Genomic DNA, 19,122 nt, shown 5'->3' on the forward strand with positions numbered 1-19,122 from the left:
GTGAAGGTGACCAAAAGCTTTTACCTGATTTACCAGATGGGAAGAGCAATCTACCTGAGCAGCTTCAGTAAGATACAGATGTCAGCTGTAAGGACACATGCCTGTTCTAAGAACATCACATGATGAAAACAGAGGGAGAGTAAATTCCTATTTCGAAAGGGAGTATTTCAGCATTTAAAAAATCCAATTTAGCGTATGGCCACCAAAACTTATTCCCTCATCACAAATTTCTACCTAGAACGTCAGCAAATTCTTTATAACGCTCTTATTAGCAGCTAAGGTGCCCTGGTAGTGCAGTGGTTAAGTGCTCAGCTCTTAACGGAAATGTTGGTGATTCGAACTCACGAGCAGCTGTAATATTTACAGCCTTGGAATCCCTATGGGGCAGTTCTACTCTGTCTTATAGGGTTGCTATGAGTCAAAATCGACTCGATGGCAATGGGCTATGGTTATAACCCGTTGCCCTCAGTTTCGACTTATGGCGACCCCATGAGTGTCAGGGTAGAACTGCGCTCGATACGGTTTTCAGTGGGTGATTTTTTGGAAATAGATCACCAGGTGTTTCTTCCTAGGCACCTCTGGGTGGACTCGAGTTTCCAACCATTCGGTTAGCAGCCAATTTTTTTTTTTTTTTTGTACCATCAGGGACTCCTATAGACCAAGATAAATAAAAGTAAATAAAAAGAAAATTTAACAATACTTTAGGGTTATGTTCTTTTCCAACTATAACTTTCTTTTGGGTCTTCTATATTAATATTTTTATCTAATATATTTAGAAAACAAAATTATTTTAAATGAGTAGACACAGGATGCATTTTTGATTGACAATTAAGGAGGGACCATTGTGGGTTTTAAGCAAGGTATGTGGTGTACCTACATGGACTTTTTAAAATGTATCAATACCTCAAGTGTTAGAGCAGAAAAAGAGGAGAAGTGGCCCATCTCTAAATAAGCTTCCCTTTTTCTTCAGAAATAAACTTCATGGATAGCCTAAGGCTGTGGTTAAAATATGCAGGTTTTAAAGTGACAGATATATCATGATGGCTTATTATCAATTTTTTGCTGCTTACATGAAGAAAAATATTTGGCACCAAAAATCATTTCCATGAGAACTTGTCCATTCTTGCTAATTGGACTATTAATTGCCAAACACATGATGTAAGGGTAATTAAGTCAAATCATATAAAAGTGCTTTTGCTAAAGTTATGCCAGTAAATATGTGTTTTCTCTATTAATGGGGAATAAAAATGTGGACATTGGCCCTGTTATTATTGCATTTTCAATGATAAATTGAATAATTTTACAGCTGATAAATTAATAGCAGAGTAGCAAAACTCTTTTTAGTTCCAAAGCTGAAATGACAAATTACATAGCCAATATTTTTGCACCGCACCTTAGGAAAAAAAAAAAAAAAGAAACACCCTATAATATTGCCATAAATGCTTAGAGAAGATTGCACTTATTGGGTACATTTGCTTCAGAATTTCTCAAAGATATTGTTTTAGGAGGGGGGAAAAAAGAGCCTTGTTTAAAAGTTTTGCAAATCCCAAAAAGACTACATCATAATTAATTCTCATTGGGCCCTCAGAAATTATTTTTGACTTTATAAATGTATATTGCCTGGCACTAGGAAATTGGTCTATCTTATAATACTTGCAATCACATTGCCCTAACGTGACCCACAGTCGAAGAGAACAGAAGCATGTTCTCTTATCCTCTGTGTCTCCTGTGAACACAAGTTTCATAAAAATGGAATAGATAGCTACCTAAGAAATAGAGGGTAATAGATCATGCCTATTTTTTTTTTTATTTATCTACTTGATAATCTCATAGGCAATGCTAGGAATACAGTTTGATCTCTACTGTTTTTTCACTTTAAAAAGTATTTTCTTCACAATAATTCAAGATAATTCATATGGATTTTTCTTAAAAAATGTATAAGCAATGTAAGAAATATTTTGATTTAGAGACTGAACACAGACATACATATTTTTATTTTTAATGTATCATTGACATATCCTAGCATAATTTGGTAGGGTTTAGTCTTTAATGATTTTCTCAATATGAATTCAAAAGACTTTACACTTACATATTTTTTCAATTTTCCTAATAAAGGATAAGTGTACATAGGGGAGGAATAGAGCCTTGAAGTTTAACAGAGAAAAAAAAAAGAAAGAAAGAAACACTGTAACTGGCATTTTGAATGTAATGTTTATGGGACCTAATTTATTTTAAAAGTGTCTTTGCTTTTAGTGGTTTCAATTCTAAAACTAAAATTATTTCAAAACAAGAGATAAAGGAGAGCCAATCATTCTGGTGCTGCCAACTCAACTATACACCACATTAAAAAAAAGGAGCAGAATAATTATTTGTGTAACAATTTGTTGTGACATCCAGAGTTGACATCTTAATGTTTCAATTGAATAAAATTTATACTCTTGAAAATATAATTTCTTCTTCTGAGGTGCCTTTCTCTTTTGAAATACTTTCATAAATGCTTCTTTTAAAAAAGAGAAAATAAAAAGAGGAATCAGAATGAAAAAGAAAAAATTAAACCATCTGATTTGTCACACGCATTACTTTTCAGCAACCAAACGTACATCTTGGACACTAATAGGTGTAATAGTAAGATAGAATCTAATAGAACAAATACAGCTGCTCCTTTTATTTTTCCATCTTGTTGATTAGAATTCATTTGGATTAAGCAGGTAACAATGTATACTATTTACTATTCTCCACATCGCTATGGAAATCCAAACTACACAAAAGTTGTGAAACCTTTGAAGTAGTTACTGTTGCTAGGAAACCGCTTTCTTGGTGCCTGCACACTCTTCTCAAGTTTCTCTGTCTCTGGCTGTGCCTGGCTGGGAGACAATTTTACAGCTTCTTGTCAGAGGGGGAATATAACGAGATTGTGATACAAAATAAGCTACAGTAAAGCCCTTTTGCTAAATGAAAGGGAAAAAAGGAAAGTGCTTAAATGGATGATTTTGTTGTATTGGTGTGTGAGGATCCGGTGGCTGTTCCGTAAAGTCAGTGAGGTAACAGGGCCAGGCTCTTCTTTTCTTCTTTCCATGCACTGGTGGGAGGTCTGGGCTGTACCAGATAGGTCCCCAAAATCCTCATCCAGACCTGAGAAGTGATTTTGTACCAAAATGCTTAAAATAAGCATAACCATTTTTTCTTCTTTCTCCCTTTCTTTCTTCTTTCCTCCTTCCTTTCCTTTTTCTTTCCCTCCCTCCCTTTCTCCCTTCCTTCCTCCCTCTCTCCTCCCTCTTTCCTTCCTTTCTTTACTTCTTTTCTTCCTTCCCTCCCTACCTTCCTCCTTCCTTCCTTTCCTTCTGTGCCTTCCTTCCTCTCCGCCACTCTCTTTCACTTTTTTGATTCTTGCCAGTTTTCATTTCCATAATGAAGGCAGATAAACAAAATGGTTTAGAAACACACCATGGTGGCTATACAAAGCAGACAAGCATGTTTACCTACCTGTTTTCTTACTTAGTGCTGCAGTAACACAAATACCACAAGTGGGTGACTTTAAAGAACAGAAATTTATTTTCTCACAATGCTGAGACTACAAGTCCAACTCAGGGTCTCAGCTATGTTAATTCCCTTCCTGTCAGTAGCCCCATGCATTCCTTGGCTCCTTGGTTTGCAGAGGATCTTTACCTGGCATCTGGCTTCCTCAGTATGTGCTCCTGTGTTTCCGTGTCTAGGCTGTTCTTTTTATAACTCGGAAGTGATTTAGTTTAGGATATACCCCACACTGGTATGACCTAAACTGATTGATTGATCACATTACATTAAATTACATTATGGAAGATGATTACAGGTGGTTCAGTCATAGAATTCTCGACTTCCATGTGGGAGACCCAGGTTCAATTCCCAGTTAATATACCTCATGCACAGTTGGTCTGTCAGTAGAAACTTGGACGTTGCTATGATGCTTAACAGGTTTCAGCAGAGCTTCCAAGCTAAGACAGACTAGGAAGAAAGCCCAGATGATCTCTTTATGAATATCAGCCCATGAAAGCCCTATAGATCACAAAGGTCCAACCCATGATCAATCATGGGGATGGCATAGGTCTGGGAAGCATTTCATTCCATTGTACGCAGGGTCACCATGAGTCTGGGGCTGACTTGACTGCAGCTAATGACAACATTAGGTTATAGATAGCCACAGGTAGTGGGGTTAGGATTCCAACAGAAATTTTAAGGGGACATAATTCAGCACATAACACAATATATGTAACACCTCTCTAACCTAAAACCAATATTCTCCCCAAAATAAGCCATTTTTAAATTAAATAAAGCCAGTAGTAGTGAAATAACTACACAGCAATTTTTTAAAAACCCCATTCTGTATACAACATAGTTCAGATGGAGAGTTGCATGAATCTGAAAGCTTGACTTTTACAGGAAAATTAGGTTTGACTCATTAGTATGTGAGATGGTTAAATTTGTGTGTCACCTTGGCTGGGCCATGATTCTTAGTAGTTTGACAGTCATATGATGTTGTGATCGACTCCGTGATGGGGTCTGCTGTGAGTAGCCAATCAGTTGAAAGGGAGTTTCCTTGGATGTGTAGCCTGCATCAAACATAAGTGAACGTTCTGGAAAGGCTGGTGGGCTTTTCACTCGCACTGGGCTCTGCAGCTGGCTTCTGTTCATCTGACCTCCTATTCTTGGGATTTGAGCTAGCAGCTTACCTGTGGGTTTGCCTGACCATCCTGGGATTCACTGATCTTTGCAGCCTATGAGCAAGAGCCCTGCTCTCTGACCTGCGCATATTGGGTTTGCCAGCCCCCGCAGCTATGAGAATCAGAAGCCTCTATCATGACTCACAGACTTGAGACATTGCAGCCTGTACAACTGCGTGAGCTATTTCCTCGATATAAAATCTCACCCTATATGTATTTATACACTTTACTAGTTTTGCCTCTCTAGAGAACCCAGCCTACGACAGTATGGAAGGATATATTTGTTCCTTCTCTTAATGAATGGGACAGGAGTTTCAGTTAATCTTTGAAGATGAGATAACGAATGATAGGAGACTTCAGAATGTAATGGGTTCCTGAGGGAAAATTGGTGTTGGAGGATTAAAGTAGTAAGGTTTCAGGTAGAGAAAAAGGGGCATATGGTTTTCATGGAACCGAGCATATGATGCATGGTAGAGAGTTTGATTCTTTTCTGGGCCACAGGAGCACATCAAGGCATAAACATAATCATTGACACTTGAGTGATTTTTTTTTTTTAAACACCAATTTGCAGCACTGAGGGAAAGATAATATGGACAACACTTGAAGGCATAGCATGACTAAGTCACGGTTTAGAGCCTCCTACTTAGTGTGTTCAGGAGCCTGCTCAGTAGCCATAAGAAGCTACTGTGGGTGGTGCCGTGAAGAAAGTTAAATCAGTTTTGGACAGTTGAGTGAGTAGCCCTGGGTGTCAAGGGTCACGGTACTGATCCTAAAATTCTTAGCTTGCTCCGAAGGTAGTTGTGTATGGACAAGGATTTAAAGGGAGCCGAAGGGGGTTGTTAAGAGCTTTGTCTTTATCAGACTGAATTGGATGTTCAAAAAGAAATACACTTAAATAATTTGTTCTGATACACAACTAAGGTATGAATCTTGAAGTGGGAGAATGGCTAGCAGCATGACAAATCTGGATGTTGTTGGAACGGAGCATGGAGAGCACAAAGACTGCCTTTAAATAAGCACGAGACATGACAGCAAAGCAAAAGGAGAATATGTTCATATTCCTATATACCTTTCTCCAGAGATCACCAATACACTTCACCCAATAGCCATCCCATTTTTTAGGCAGGTAAATATAAGTCCTACCTCTCCTTCCAGAATGGGCTTTTTTGACTTGAGCATATTGGAATTACATCATGAATATTTACATCAGTCAACCTTAATCTGTACATGTCATTCTCCAAGTCCACGCAGAGGCTTAAGAGGTTAACAAGAGCCTGAAATCAGATGAGAAAGATGGAATCAGTGAAGAAGTCCAGACAAAGAGAGTTCATCTCAGAGATTCACAAACTGTGGCATATCTGCCGGGTAGCATCCAGCCATGACCTGCCACTAACCAAAATCCTTCTGCTGGAGCCTCATACTGCCCTCCCTGCTGTCCCTGCTCTGGGTAGGAGGACCTTTAGGCCAGATTCAGGAGGTGTACTCAACCACAGGCATGTGGATGGGTAAGTCCCACAGACCTCAGGCCTCCTCCCCTTGCAAAATTGTTAAACTGGGCATGAAAAGTTGAAAAAGATTGCAACAAAGGTTTAAAACTAAAACCAAACTCATTACTTCTTATTGTTTATACCCAAAAACATTTTAGTTAAATCATAAAAGGTAGAAGATTGTTGTTTAACAGCTTAATTTCTAAGGAGTTTGAAAATAATTGCTTTGGTTCAATCCTTCATTTAAACTGTCTTATTCTTTGCTCAGCAAGGCTATAAGAGACAGAGGCAGTGTGGCATTATGGGAGGACCAGGTTTCATGTCAAGTGACCTTGTTCCATTCTCAGCTCTGCCACTTGTTATGGTTATGATCTTGAGCAAGTACTTAAGCTTTCTAAGGTTCAAGTTCTTCATCTATGACACTGCAAAAATGTCCGCATCAAAGGGGATGGCATGAGGCAGAAATGAGATATCGAATGTGAAGTCATGGGCCATGGTGTCTAGGATATAATTTCCATTCCTTCTTTTCTTGTTTGCTTGCTAAAGAAATGCAGCTCTATTTTATGCAGATCATGTATGTGAAGTGTAGTCTAGGGAAACTTATGTGACCCCCAAAACTCTGATACAAAAAAAAAGTAATTTAAAAGTAAAAAGTTACACCAATTTCAGAGATTGGTAGATTTATTAGTTGTGAGAGGATTCCTATAGGACTGTAACTTGAGATGGAAGATCATATTTTTCCTTCATTGTATACCAAATGACAAAATTTCACTTTTGTTTATTTCTTTTGCTACCAGAGAAGTCAGATAATATTTTAAAAACATGAAGCCATTTGTGTTGCTTATGTCAATTGGCATAATACGTATGGAATTGAGAACAGTCTTACTTGTTCTTTTAATAATTAAATTATATAAAATTTAATGTCATTAAAAAGAGCTAAGACATTTGTTCAAATAAGAAACAATAAGAGGCATGAGATTCAGAACGGAGTGGGAGAATGGCCAGAAGTACAGCAATGATGCTGGATATTATCAGACCAAATAAGAAGCCTCCTCCCTAAAGCTAACAATCTCAAATAATTACAACCATGTAACTTTATTTCTTTTCTTGGCTTGTAACCATCCTCTGGAATAGGAAGTCAAGAATAACTGGATGCAAACTGTCTCTTTAAAGGTAAAGATTTGGGGTCTGCGCTGCTCTGTGGCTAAACACAGAGCCCATTTCAAACAGTGCAGCTCTTCCCTGTGAGGTTTTTCTAGATTGCAATGCTGCCAACCGTTGCTCGGTGCTCTTCCCCAGCAATCTCTAAATCTGGCACCGACTGTCACAGTGATACTCTGCCAACTGCCTTCTGAGAGAGGCCCAGTGGAGAAGCTCTCAGCTCACCACTGCTGTCAGGAACCAAATCACACTCTCCCTGGGGGAGAGACAGGAGCCAGACACACCCCTGCAAACCTCTTTGAATTCAAGTCTTATCCAAGAATCTGTCCACAATGAGAAGGGCTTAGTTTTTTTCAGGCATTTTTAGAGCAGCCCTCAGCAGGATCCAGTCAGGGTAACTTAGGTGGCGCCTAGTTGAATTCTCTCAGAAGGCAATCTTGATACTTTATTGTTTTCACCTCACCTTATTTTTAAAGACATTTCTTGCCATTCTTTTTTTAATATTTTTTATTTCACAACACCAACTGTCCTAAAGCTCCATAAATGTTCCAAGACTATTTGCACATCGTTTCTTTGCTCCTCCGCTATGCATATTTAAACCCTCTGTTGGTCTGGCCAACAGTGTGCTGTCGATTAACGTGAAAGACCTTTTGTAGAGTGTTATAAAAAAGAAGAAATTTTGAAGTCTAGATTTTAACTATGCCGTAATTTATGTTAAAGATTTAGCCATTCCAGCCAGTTTTATCTGAAAATTATAATGACTGTTCTTAAGTTTTAAAAATTCTAATTTTGAAAGGATTCAGAGGTATAATGATTTTAATTTCTAAAAATAATCTTCAAATTAAATAGTGTTACTTAAAATGTGACTTATTCTCCAGAAATAGTAAATCAGCTTAAAGAGTAAGTATTTGAATTGCTTTAACAATTATTTTCCTTCAATCTTAATCACAAGGCAAGAAAAGCGTCAAGACTATTGTCCAGCAATGTAAAAGTGACTCTTGGTACAGAAGACTCTCCCTTCAGAATGAGATGATCATCTAGATGTAGTTTTGTTTCATTTTGTTTTTATACTTTCTCCTCGTCTAGGATTAACGTCCTTGTAGACGGCACTGGGTTTTTAGACTTGCTTTAAAAAAAAAAAACTCCAGTTGTTTTCTATCAGGATAACTCACGTTGATTCACCAAAGATAAAATTCTTTTTGTTTGCCTGACAGAAAACTCAGTTAGTTATCAAAAATATTTCCAAATAGCTGCAGATGCATTTTCTGGGTACTGTCTTGCCTGAGGTACCCTATTCTGTGAGAAGCAATGTACAGTGTAAAATCTAGTCTAATTATTCTTCGCTGACAATATTGGACAAACACTTAAGGTTAATTCACCTAGATTGCCCCTATGCAATTTAAAGATATTTTAAAATCAAATGGAACCATTTGGAATCAAGTGGAATTTCTCCTGCAAATCCATCTGAATTAGAGTACCAGAGGCACAAAAAAGTGCCTGAGAATTTTATATAGCTATTAAAATGACCTTGAATTTACTGGGGAAGTTTTATGATTTTCTGTTTTATATTTCTTCTAAACAGCATTGACTGATTCATGAAGCTGACATCCTTCTCCAGTGTAGAAATGCACTTAATCTATTGCCATATTTGGGAGTTTGGTACTTTAAGGTATTGATTGTGTGTGTGTGTTCTATAAAGGTTAGATTTCTTTTATATCTCCTTCCAGCAATCAGATAGTGGATTTTGAAGAGGAACTTGACGAAGGCGCTTTTCCGAATTTCATTGTCAGCCAGAAATATCCTTGACAGCTATACTCTGAAGGCCTGAAAATAAGAGTATGGTTAGCGAGAACCAGTTAATGTTTAGTATTACCAAGTGCCACATTTCTTATTGTATATGTGCTAGTACTTAGAAATACACTTGAAGAAAAAAAATCCTCATGTTACAAGCTCCCGGAAGGCAATGTTTCTAGCGTATTATTTATCTTCGTTTATAAATGTGCTTCTTTAACAGTTGCCTCAGGGCACAAGTAGAAAATTAGCATGTACCTATTTTTCTGTCATTGGTTCTTCGGATTTTTTTTCTAAAAGCTAATATGCTTTCTTAGTGTTTCCTTGATACATATTTCTGCAGAACAGAAAAAGTGGTGATAGAGCAAGCACTATACTTGTTAGCAATTTTTGATTATTAATGAGTCACTTTATAACCTCTAGCTATGACTTCTCTTAATCTAAAAGGGAGGAGCCTAAAAGCATTCACAACAATGAACCTTTGTCCTAGTAATGTCTTCTTCACAGAGAGAATCTGAATGACTTAGTCCTAAGTATTTATCCAGTTTTTCAGGAAAAGGTGATCAGACTAGATTTCACTGGGTCTGTACTTTCACCAAAGTGTTGGAAAGAGGAAAAAGGAAATTACCCTAGTGGGGTATATCAGGAAACTACTCATTCTTTCTCATGGAAAAATTGAATTTAGAAATACTAAAAAAAAAAAAAAAATACTAGAAGCAAATAATAGAAGTCAGAGAACATTGAGTCCATCTATCTACTCCCTTATTTCATAGCTATAGTAGTGGCATCTCCAGAATTAGAACCTGAGATGGAGAAACGGAAGTGAACAAAGGTCTCATTAGTGGCTTGGTTGCTCAGAACTCTGTGGTGGTGACTAAACTCCATGTCACTTTCCAAATCCTGCAATTTGAGAAAGAGGCTGCTAATGACTATGAAATGGGTGAGAGAACAAAGAGGAAGCTGTAAACAACGTAATAGACTCAGTTTTGTTTTGTTTTTCTGGCTAACACATCTACTATGCACATCTCACATCGAAATAGTGGTAGGATATTTATATCAGTGCTTTTATCAAAAGTAAACATCATTACATGTTTACCTTGGTAGTGCCTAGATTGGTGCTTCAGTATGCTAGGGGAAATGCAACAGAATCTATGCTGTTTATGTTCTGGGAAGTATATAGGCAACAGAACACATATCATTTCTACAGTCTTCACATGTACAGTTCAGTGACATTAATTACATTCATCATGTTTTTCAACCATCACCACTATGCTTTTTTTTTTTAATCTAATAAAACAGATTATAAAAAATGAAAAGGGAAATATCAACAAGTCAGAAAAACAAGATATTAATAAAATGATCTTGCCATGGACTTGGGATAAGTAGCTACATATGAAGATGTCTCCTAACAGCTCCTTAGGAGCCTAATGAGCCACAGAAGGGAGAAAGAAACGTCACATAATCAGAATAACTATCTGTTGACTGGTGTGTTTGCTAATCGGCTATTCATGTTTATTGACTTGATAGTTAATAAAGGAATTATTCTTCAACACTTCCTTGTGATAAGTTTCTTCTTTACTTAGAATCTGAAGGTGAATGGATAGTAAGAAAGTTTCACTTTGCTAAGTGACCGTGTTTTTCCAAGACAGTCCACCAAAAATACAGATGTTTGCTTTGTTTTTGTTTTTCTTTGTTTTGTTTTTACCGCAGGGTACATAGCCCTGAAGGGAGACAAGAGTCTCCTGGAAGATCCCTTACATGAGATATAAGAGGAAAATCCCTAATCTATTCCAGTTCAAAAGGTCATAGAGTAATCTCATTTTTCACAATGTTTAAAGCTGTTATGAAGATTAGACTGTACCAAATAGTAAATCCCCCATGAAAGACACAGATATTGTTTGTAACAGTAGAAATAAATTTGCCCTTTGGCTGGAATTATTAGTGTTGAGCCAGATATAGCTATTTTGATACCCAAGGAGTTCCCACACTCCCTTCTATAGATGATGGCAAGTAATAAATTTCCTTGGCATACAGCAAAGTCCAGGTACACCTGTATTTGTATTAAGAAGTAAACAAAATGGGCATTAGATCATAAAAGCAATATGATCATCCCTTTTACATAGTGGAATGCCAATATAGACAGTGTCTAGCCATTATCAAAAGGAGCCCTGGTGGCACAGTGGTTAAAATCCTCAGCTGCTAACCAAAAGGTCAGAGATTCAAACCCATCAGCCACTGTGCAGGAGAAAGATGTGGCAGTCCGCTTCTGCTTTCAAGGGGTTACAGCCTTGGGAATCCTATGAGGCAGTTCTACTCAGTCCTATAGGGTCGCTATGTGTCAGAATCGACTCTATGGCAATGGACTTGATTTTGGTTTTTGGTTAGTCATTATCAAAGGAGAAGAGAATTAATGTTTTTCTTTCTCTCTGCCTCCACCCCTCCCCCCAACCAGGTTCAAGATGCATTTAGATGCCGATTGAGAAATTGTCAGGATCCAATCAATGCTGATTCTTCAAGTTCTTTTCCTAATGGGCATGCTCAAATCATGGTGAGCTTTCATTTTTCTTTTGATTGTTAATTAAGTCATGATTTCTCAAGGGAATAAATAAATATCTTAATCATAAAATCGTGCCGAAGTCCCATTTTGAGTAATTTTGGCTTTAGTTTATCTTTGAAAGACTTAGAAATCTGATACCAGATAAATATTCTGTCTGGGTTGCTTAGAATCCAGAATCTGTTATTGGTCCTCTGGGCTATTGAGTGTGGGAGTCCTCTGTAACAAAGCAGAGTATTTTCATCCTTGCACAGAATTAGGGATAAAAATTTGTCTATAGGACCATATTTTTTATAGCTCAGGAAACTATAAATCTGAACTTCTAGCCTTAAAGCAGCGGTTCTCAGATTTGGTTGCACGTTAGAATCACCGGAAGAGCCAATTAAATCAGAATCTCTCGGGCTGGAACCCAGGCATCAGTGTTTCCAATGTACAGCCCAAGGTGAGAACCATTGCCCTAAAGCATAAGGGGTAGTCACCCTTCCAGTGAAAGGTCAGTTATGATGCATGAGCTCTGACTACTGCTATAGCTAAGGGATACTATAGGTCTGACCACTTCAATATATTTTAGAAATGAGATAACATTTTTTTTGCAAGGTAAGGTTTTTTTTTTTTTTTTTTTTGGACAGGAAACGTGAGAATAGACTAAATGATACCCTGATGACTAAGACTTGAGAAGAAAAATCAATTCCTTGCTAAAAAAAGACAGATAGATAAATACTGAAATCTCTGATTTAAAGAATTGTAGAAAAATACGTATGATTAAATGACCGTGGTTAAGACGGGAAAATTTTATTATTTTTTAAAATCTAATTATTTAAAATAAAATTCGGGGAAAATACAAGAGTACAGCTAACCTTCAGATGGTTCTGGGGTGTTGTATTATTAGTATTATTTGACTGATCAGTATTATACAACTAGACTAGTATTATTTAATTGATTCAGATACTCCCAAGTTTTTAATTCCTAAACTTGGAAGCCTTTTGTCCCAAGTGAGTGAAAATGTATGATTAGAAAGGCCTAGTTTGACCATGTTATCAGGAGGGACCAGTCCCTAGAGAACGACATCATGGTTGGTAAAGTAGCAGGTCAGCAGAAAACAGGAAGACCCTCAACGAGATGCATTGGCACAGTGGCTGCAACAATGGGCTCAAGTGAGAATGGCACAGGACTGGGCAGTGTTTCATTCTATTGTACATAGGATCGCTATGAGTTGGAACCGACTCGACGGCACCTAACAACAACAAGTTTGACTATTGAGTTTGACAAAGCTGTGTTGTACATAGTACATGATAAACAATGTGTTCAAATCAAATGTTTCAAATAATACAAGTTACATAAAGATATTTATTTAAGTATAGTCATAATACTGCCTATTCCAGTCTTTTTCTTATGGCTTAGGGAATAGCCTTAAAATTCCATTTTTTAAAGCATGGTGGTCAGTCTCCTGACTGAAGATGGCACTGGGCATATTGCTTTATTAAAGTTGTATGCTATGTTTCCAGCCATTGATTTTATTCAACATTTTCCCTCTAGGAGATAGTCTTGAAAAAAATCTGGTAATTCCATGAGAAAATTCCTTTGCACAAAACAATACACTGGTACTGCCTAGTCAGGTCTCTATAAACTTCAGATAATCTGATTAGTACTGTCCCTTGAGATTTTCATTAAAATGACAGTTCTATATCTTATTATTTCTTGTTACAGACAGACTTTGAGAAGGATGTAGACATTGCTTGTCGATCAGGTAAGAATATTTGGATTATGAAAATATAGTCATTAGGGATGTTAAATCATTTCTATAGATTTAGGTTTTTTAAAAAATGCTGCAATTTACACATCATAGATTCATGTGGAAGGATAAATAGAACCAGTTGTAAGCAATATAAAAGTAGAAATGTGTGTGTGTGTATGTGAAGACAGGGAAATTGAGAGAAAGAAAGTGAGAGCATGAGAAAGGAAATGAGACTCAGAATGATTAAATTAGAGCACTGGGAGAGCAGTAAACCACTGACTCTGAGACAAAAGACTTGCATTCCACAGATTACTGGCTGTCGGGCAAAAGGCCCTTCCATTTAGTCCCTCTGTGGCTCAGTTTTATCATCTATAGAATATGAGTTGTTGTAAGGATGAAATGTGTGTGTGTGTGTTGTTGTTATACTGTGAAAGGGGAATAGGAGATACCATGCAGCACACCCTGCCTTCAAGGGCTAGTGTCCCTCATGGTTGTCCATGGGCCTATGTCTAAAACCTCACCAGAGCAGATGGCTCAAGAGTTTTGAAATGAAGCTACAGGGTTCATTTTTTGGTAAGTTCCAATTGTTGAAAAACTGTTGTTTTTTTTTTTTTATGTTAGGGCAAAATACACCTCATTTTACCTTTTACATATTGGTCTTAGTGCTGCCTTTTCGAATGAGAGGGCCTATCTACTTCACACTTAAGAAACAGTTCTCCAGATATTCGAAAGCAAATATCGTATAACCCAACCAAGTCTTTTTTCTCCAGACAAAACAAATTGTGTCTTACCATTCATTCCTATCTCCCAGGCATAGTGCCCCAGATAGCATTCAATTTGTCAATGATTTTAAATTATAGCACCCAGGTGTGTACACATTCATCGAGAATTTATCTGGTTAGTGAGAGTCAAACATTCGTCACAGTTGGGGCTTATGTTAATGCTATTTACATTTGTATCTGATTTCATGGCAGCTATTTTTTTTTTTTTTTTTTATGGACTAGCTGTCATTGGCTTTGTAGTTGACTAATTAAAACCTTTTGTAGGAGCTGTCAAGACTTTCCCAGTCAAAGATTATAGGAAGATTCTGCTTTTGTTTTTTTCTTTGCCTTTACCTCTATTTGTTATTATCTTACTTGTTCAAGCTTGGTATTCCATCCCTTTGAGATTTTTTGGCCAATGAAACTTGGTAAAAGTACCTTCTAAGTCTTCATTCAAATAGCCCATAAAGGAGTTGAATGGTATGAAGCCTAGTACAGCACCCCGCTATATTCAATAAGGCACCCCCCAGCCCCACCCATGCAGACTCCCTTTAAGAGTAGTTTTCAGATTCAGCTCATAGCTGTTAAACATCTATGGAGAGTCCCAGGTCACCATTTTTGTCACACACAATGATACAAGACACTAATCTCGTATTTTTATTCCTAAATTCAATCACAATGCTATATGTAGAGTAGGTTCATAGCGGGGCAATAGAATAACTGTCATGATTCGGGAACCCATAATTGATCTGTTAGGGGAGTTAGGAGTCACTCTTTCCTATTTAATATCTAATAAAATATTGCCAAGGCACAACCACACCAGTGTTTGGTTTCACGAATCTACCATTTTCCTCTCTGGAAAATTGATAAAACTTTTGCCTTTGCTTCATCTGTTTTTCCGAAATTTCTCAAAGATCACTGGTCATGGCTCTAGGTTCCACGTACATATCAGGGATAGGATGGGATATGTCTAGGCCAGATGTTTGAATGTACTTAAAATAATTAGATATTTGTTTAATTGCTATTCTCGCACCTGCAATTCAGTTTGCTTTCAGCCCTCTTTGGTGTACTCTTTACAGTTCTCCTTGGTAAAGAAGCAAAATAGGAGCGGACAGTTTTGTCTTTTCTTTAACAGCCATTAACATTAAGACAGTGATTGTCGAAGCGTGGTCCCCAGACCAGCAATGTTAGCATCACCTGAGAACTTGTTACCCACAAAACAAAAACCCACTGCTGTTGAGTCGATTCCGACTCATAGCGACCCTATCGGACAGAGTAAAGCTGCCCCATAAAGTTTCCGAGGAGTGCCCGGCGGATTCAAACTGCCGACCTTCTGGTTAGCAGCCGTAGCATTTAACCACTACGCCACCAGGGTTTCCGAGAACTTATTAGAAAAGCAAATTTTCAGGTCCTACCTGAAACCAAATCAGGCGGAAACTGTGGGGTGGGGAGAGACATAGTGCTCAGTCTTTTTACAAACCATCTAGATTATTTTGTTGCATGCTAAAGCTTGAGAGCTATTGCCTTAAACAATCCTCCTCAACCTACGGTCTCATCCCTTTGTATCCACCTTATTCTGAGTGCAGCCCCTCTTTTGTTAAATTACAATTTTTCCGAGCCTCATTTTATTTTGGGATTTATGTTCCTAAGATAGGCTACTATCATTATATTATTTTCTTCTTGTTTACATTTTCTACCTGTGCCCTTTTTTAGTTGAGCTCATCAGGAGCTTGCCTCTGAGTTTTTCTGAAGAGCGCTATCCATGTTGAGGTATACTCAATTTGAAAGTCTTAATTCACAGACTCTGAATCTTTCTTTATGTTGAATTAGAACTCACTTTTCCAAAGGGTGGAGTACACATCTGATTATGCACAATATTTGGGTGACTTTTGTTTGCTTTTTGACTTTGACACTTGATTAATTTCTCTCAACAGTCCCATTGCTTCATCAACATGTTTGTATGTGTGAGTGGTATGAATTTGTTTATGTTGTACATTCAAAACTTGGATATACATTTTAGTCAAGTCTATGAGATAGGTGTATCTCTCAAGATAATTCATAAGAATTATCTTTCCCCAAATATTTAAGATATACAACTTTTCCATAAAGATAGTTGAATCACTTGATAAAAATTTGTTACATAGAACTTCAAATCATATTATATTTTTACAAAACTAAATTTTGTACAAACTATGAAACCAATTGGTTTTTTTGATGAAACCAATACTCCTCAGTACCAATTCTCCCTTTAGAGTTTACACTATATCAATAAAAGTGTAAAATTACATGTTCTTAATTCAATATGATAGATTCCCATAACTAGCCTTCAAATTTTACTGCTATGAATCTTGGATTAATTTTTATATACAGTTAAGAATTGAAAGTATTCATCCCTGAATTTGAGGTTGTTTTTAAAGTATTTTATTTAGAATATCATTAAATTAAAATGCTGTGCTTCTTAATATTTTTTTGTGTATAATTGCTTTTGGCAACCACAATTTATGACAATCTATTATTTTAGAGGGTTTAAAATAACTTTTATTAAACCGAATTTTCCACTTTTTCGTGTAATAGAGAAATGTAAACGCCACAACCAAATTGTGGATTGCTTAAAAATATGTGGACATAGACTTGGCATAATTTTTAATGTCTAAACTAAAGACATAGAATACAGTAACTCCATACAAGATATCTAATGATAAAAGATACTAGATGAATGATGTGTATTTTGAAACAATTTTAGAGGTTTCTCTTCTTTGTAATAGGAAAAGACATTCATAATTTTCTACTTTCCAACTTCTGCTTTAATGCATAAAAATTATGATTCTACTTGAAAATTGGATAATGATGGGTAAAATTCAATATATCTGAAACTTTTTATGAGACATTAAATGAAATATTTTGTAGTTCCCTCTGCAAATTAAATTTTAAGTGACATTTGCCCTGCTTATATCATGAGGCACACATGTTGAGCCAAGTTTCACATAGTGCTATTCTGTGTGCTTTAATACCAGAGATACCAAGGCTATTTCTTTCTTCTTTTGTATACTTCAAAACACATTTGTTTATAACTAGGCATGATTTGAGTCATTCTGCCTCTATCTGATATAGAACATGGCTTTCTTTTTATGTAGAAGCAATAAAACAAAGTGAAACTAAAATATATTTTAAGAATTGCAACCTCTTTGTTGATGGTTTGTTTGTGTTTTCATTTTGTTCCCTCTCATACTATGAGTTATTATGCACTTTTATTTTTTTTTCTAAATCATTATTTTGCAGCCTGAAATCAGAATGGAGGTTTCAGAACCTCATAACAGTTTTTTTTTTTTTTTTTTCTTGCTTATACCCAGTCGGCAATTTTAATAGCCCCTCAGCAGCATTTGAGCATATGGATGGGTCTTGTAAAAAAAAAAATTTTTTTTTTCTACACCAAACTGAAGATGATAAATACTTTTGAACCCTGTACCTACCTTGACCATATGGACTTCAATAGATACATGCTCATTAGTTTTCAACATGCATAATTTTTGGAGAATTTTCTGATGCAATAGGATGAAGTTCTTATTGAGTACTTCTTTCAAGAAGTATTTTAATGAATAGAACTTCTAGAACACTTTAGGGGAAAAGCCTTTAAGAAAAACTCAAATTCACATGAATATATCTGTCGCATAAAATCCTTTTAATTAGATTGATGTAGAAATCTTCTCTCACAATCTTCCTTTCTCCTGGAAACTTAAACATAGTTGTTTAAGGAGAGTATACTGAGATTTCTGAAAGGCCATTAATCAGCTTTCAGGTAAGTTTTTTTGTTGACTACCTGGGATAGTATTTAAAAAAGTATTTAACAATCAATAAAGAATGATTGAGTCATTTGGCTTTAATTTTGGGCAATGTACAACCAAACAGAAAGGTAATTTTTTTAATATTAATTTTTTAAATTTTATTCAAGGAATTTTTTAGTAGGAAAAGAGACAACAGAATGAAAAACAAATCAGAATGCATTAGCTTTCTTTTATAAACGTTTATATTCTAATTCACAGTTCTTCATAAGGATATTGGTCCTTGCCGAGCAGCAACGATAACAGGAACACTCTCTAGGATTTCTCTAAATGATGACGAAGAAGAAAAGGGGACAAGCTCAGAAGGGCTAAGCTATTCAACATTGCCTGGAAATGTCATTTCCAAGGTCATCATTCAACAGCCAACAGGCCTGCATATGCCCATGAGTATGAATGAGCTGAGCAATCAATGCTTGAAAAAAGAGAACAGTGAGTTGCGGAGAACTGTGTACTTATGTACAGATGATAATTTGAGAGGGGGTGATATGGACATAGTTCACCCTCAAGAAAGAATGATGGAAAGTGACTATATTGTGATGCCCAGAAGTTCTGTAAATACCCAACCATCAATGAAAGAAGAAAGCAAAATGAATATTGGCATGGAAACCTTGCCGCATGAAAGGCTGTTGCACTACAAAGTGAATCCTGAGTTCAACATGAATCCCCCTGTAATAGACCAGTTCAATATGAACTTAGATCAACATCTTGCACCCCAGGAACATATGCAGAATCTGCCCTTTGAGCCTCGCACAGCTGTGAAGAACTTCATAGCCTCTGAGTTGGATGATAATGCAGGACTATCAAGAAGCGAAACTGGATCAACGATATCAATGAGTTCTTTAGAGGTGAGCAAGAGAAGAATAAACCTTTCCTTAATAATTGAAAATAAATAATGACTGATTCATGTTACAATGGCATTGGGGGAGAAGACTCACATTAGCTTTTGTAGTTATGTATCATAACAATTTGGGCATGTTGGAATTAAGATTCTGGACATATTTTTTCTTTCTTTTTCCAACAGTGCATAAATTCCCTTATCCCAAGACCTTGCTAAAAAAGGAACATGCTATAATTTTAAAAAAGGCCGCTGGGTGGCA

At 36.6% G+C, this 19,122-nt stretch overlaps 1 protein-coding gene across 8 annotated transcripts in view; it reads left to right on the forward strand.

The window, feature by feature from the left end:
* Positions 1–19,122, forward strand: part of ADGRB3 (adhesion G protein-coupled receptor B3) — a 792,372-nt gene that overhangs the window by 743,769 nt on the left and 29,481 nt on the right. For all 8 annotated transcript variants that reach the window (XM_049895042.1, XM_049895022.1, XM_049895052.1 and 5 more), the window contains 3 exons: positions 11,589–11,684; positions 13,398–13,437; positions 18,227–18,870. In XM_049895042.1, the coding sequence (XP_049750999.1) occupies positions 11,589–11,684; positions 13,398–13,437; positions 18,227–18,870 (780 nt within the window). The remainder of the gene's footprint in view (positions 1–11,588; positions 11,685–13,397; positions 13,438–18,226; positions 18,871–19,122) is intronic.

This window comes from Elephas maximus, chromosome 1 (assembly GCF_024166365.1).
Source record: "Elephas maximus indicus isolate mEleMax1 chromosome 1, mEleMax1 primary haplotype, whole genome shotgun sequence".
NCBI classification, from domain to species: domain Eukaryota; kingdom Metazoa; phylum Chordata; class Mammalia; order Proboscidea; family Elephantidae; genus Elephas; species Elephas maximus.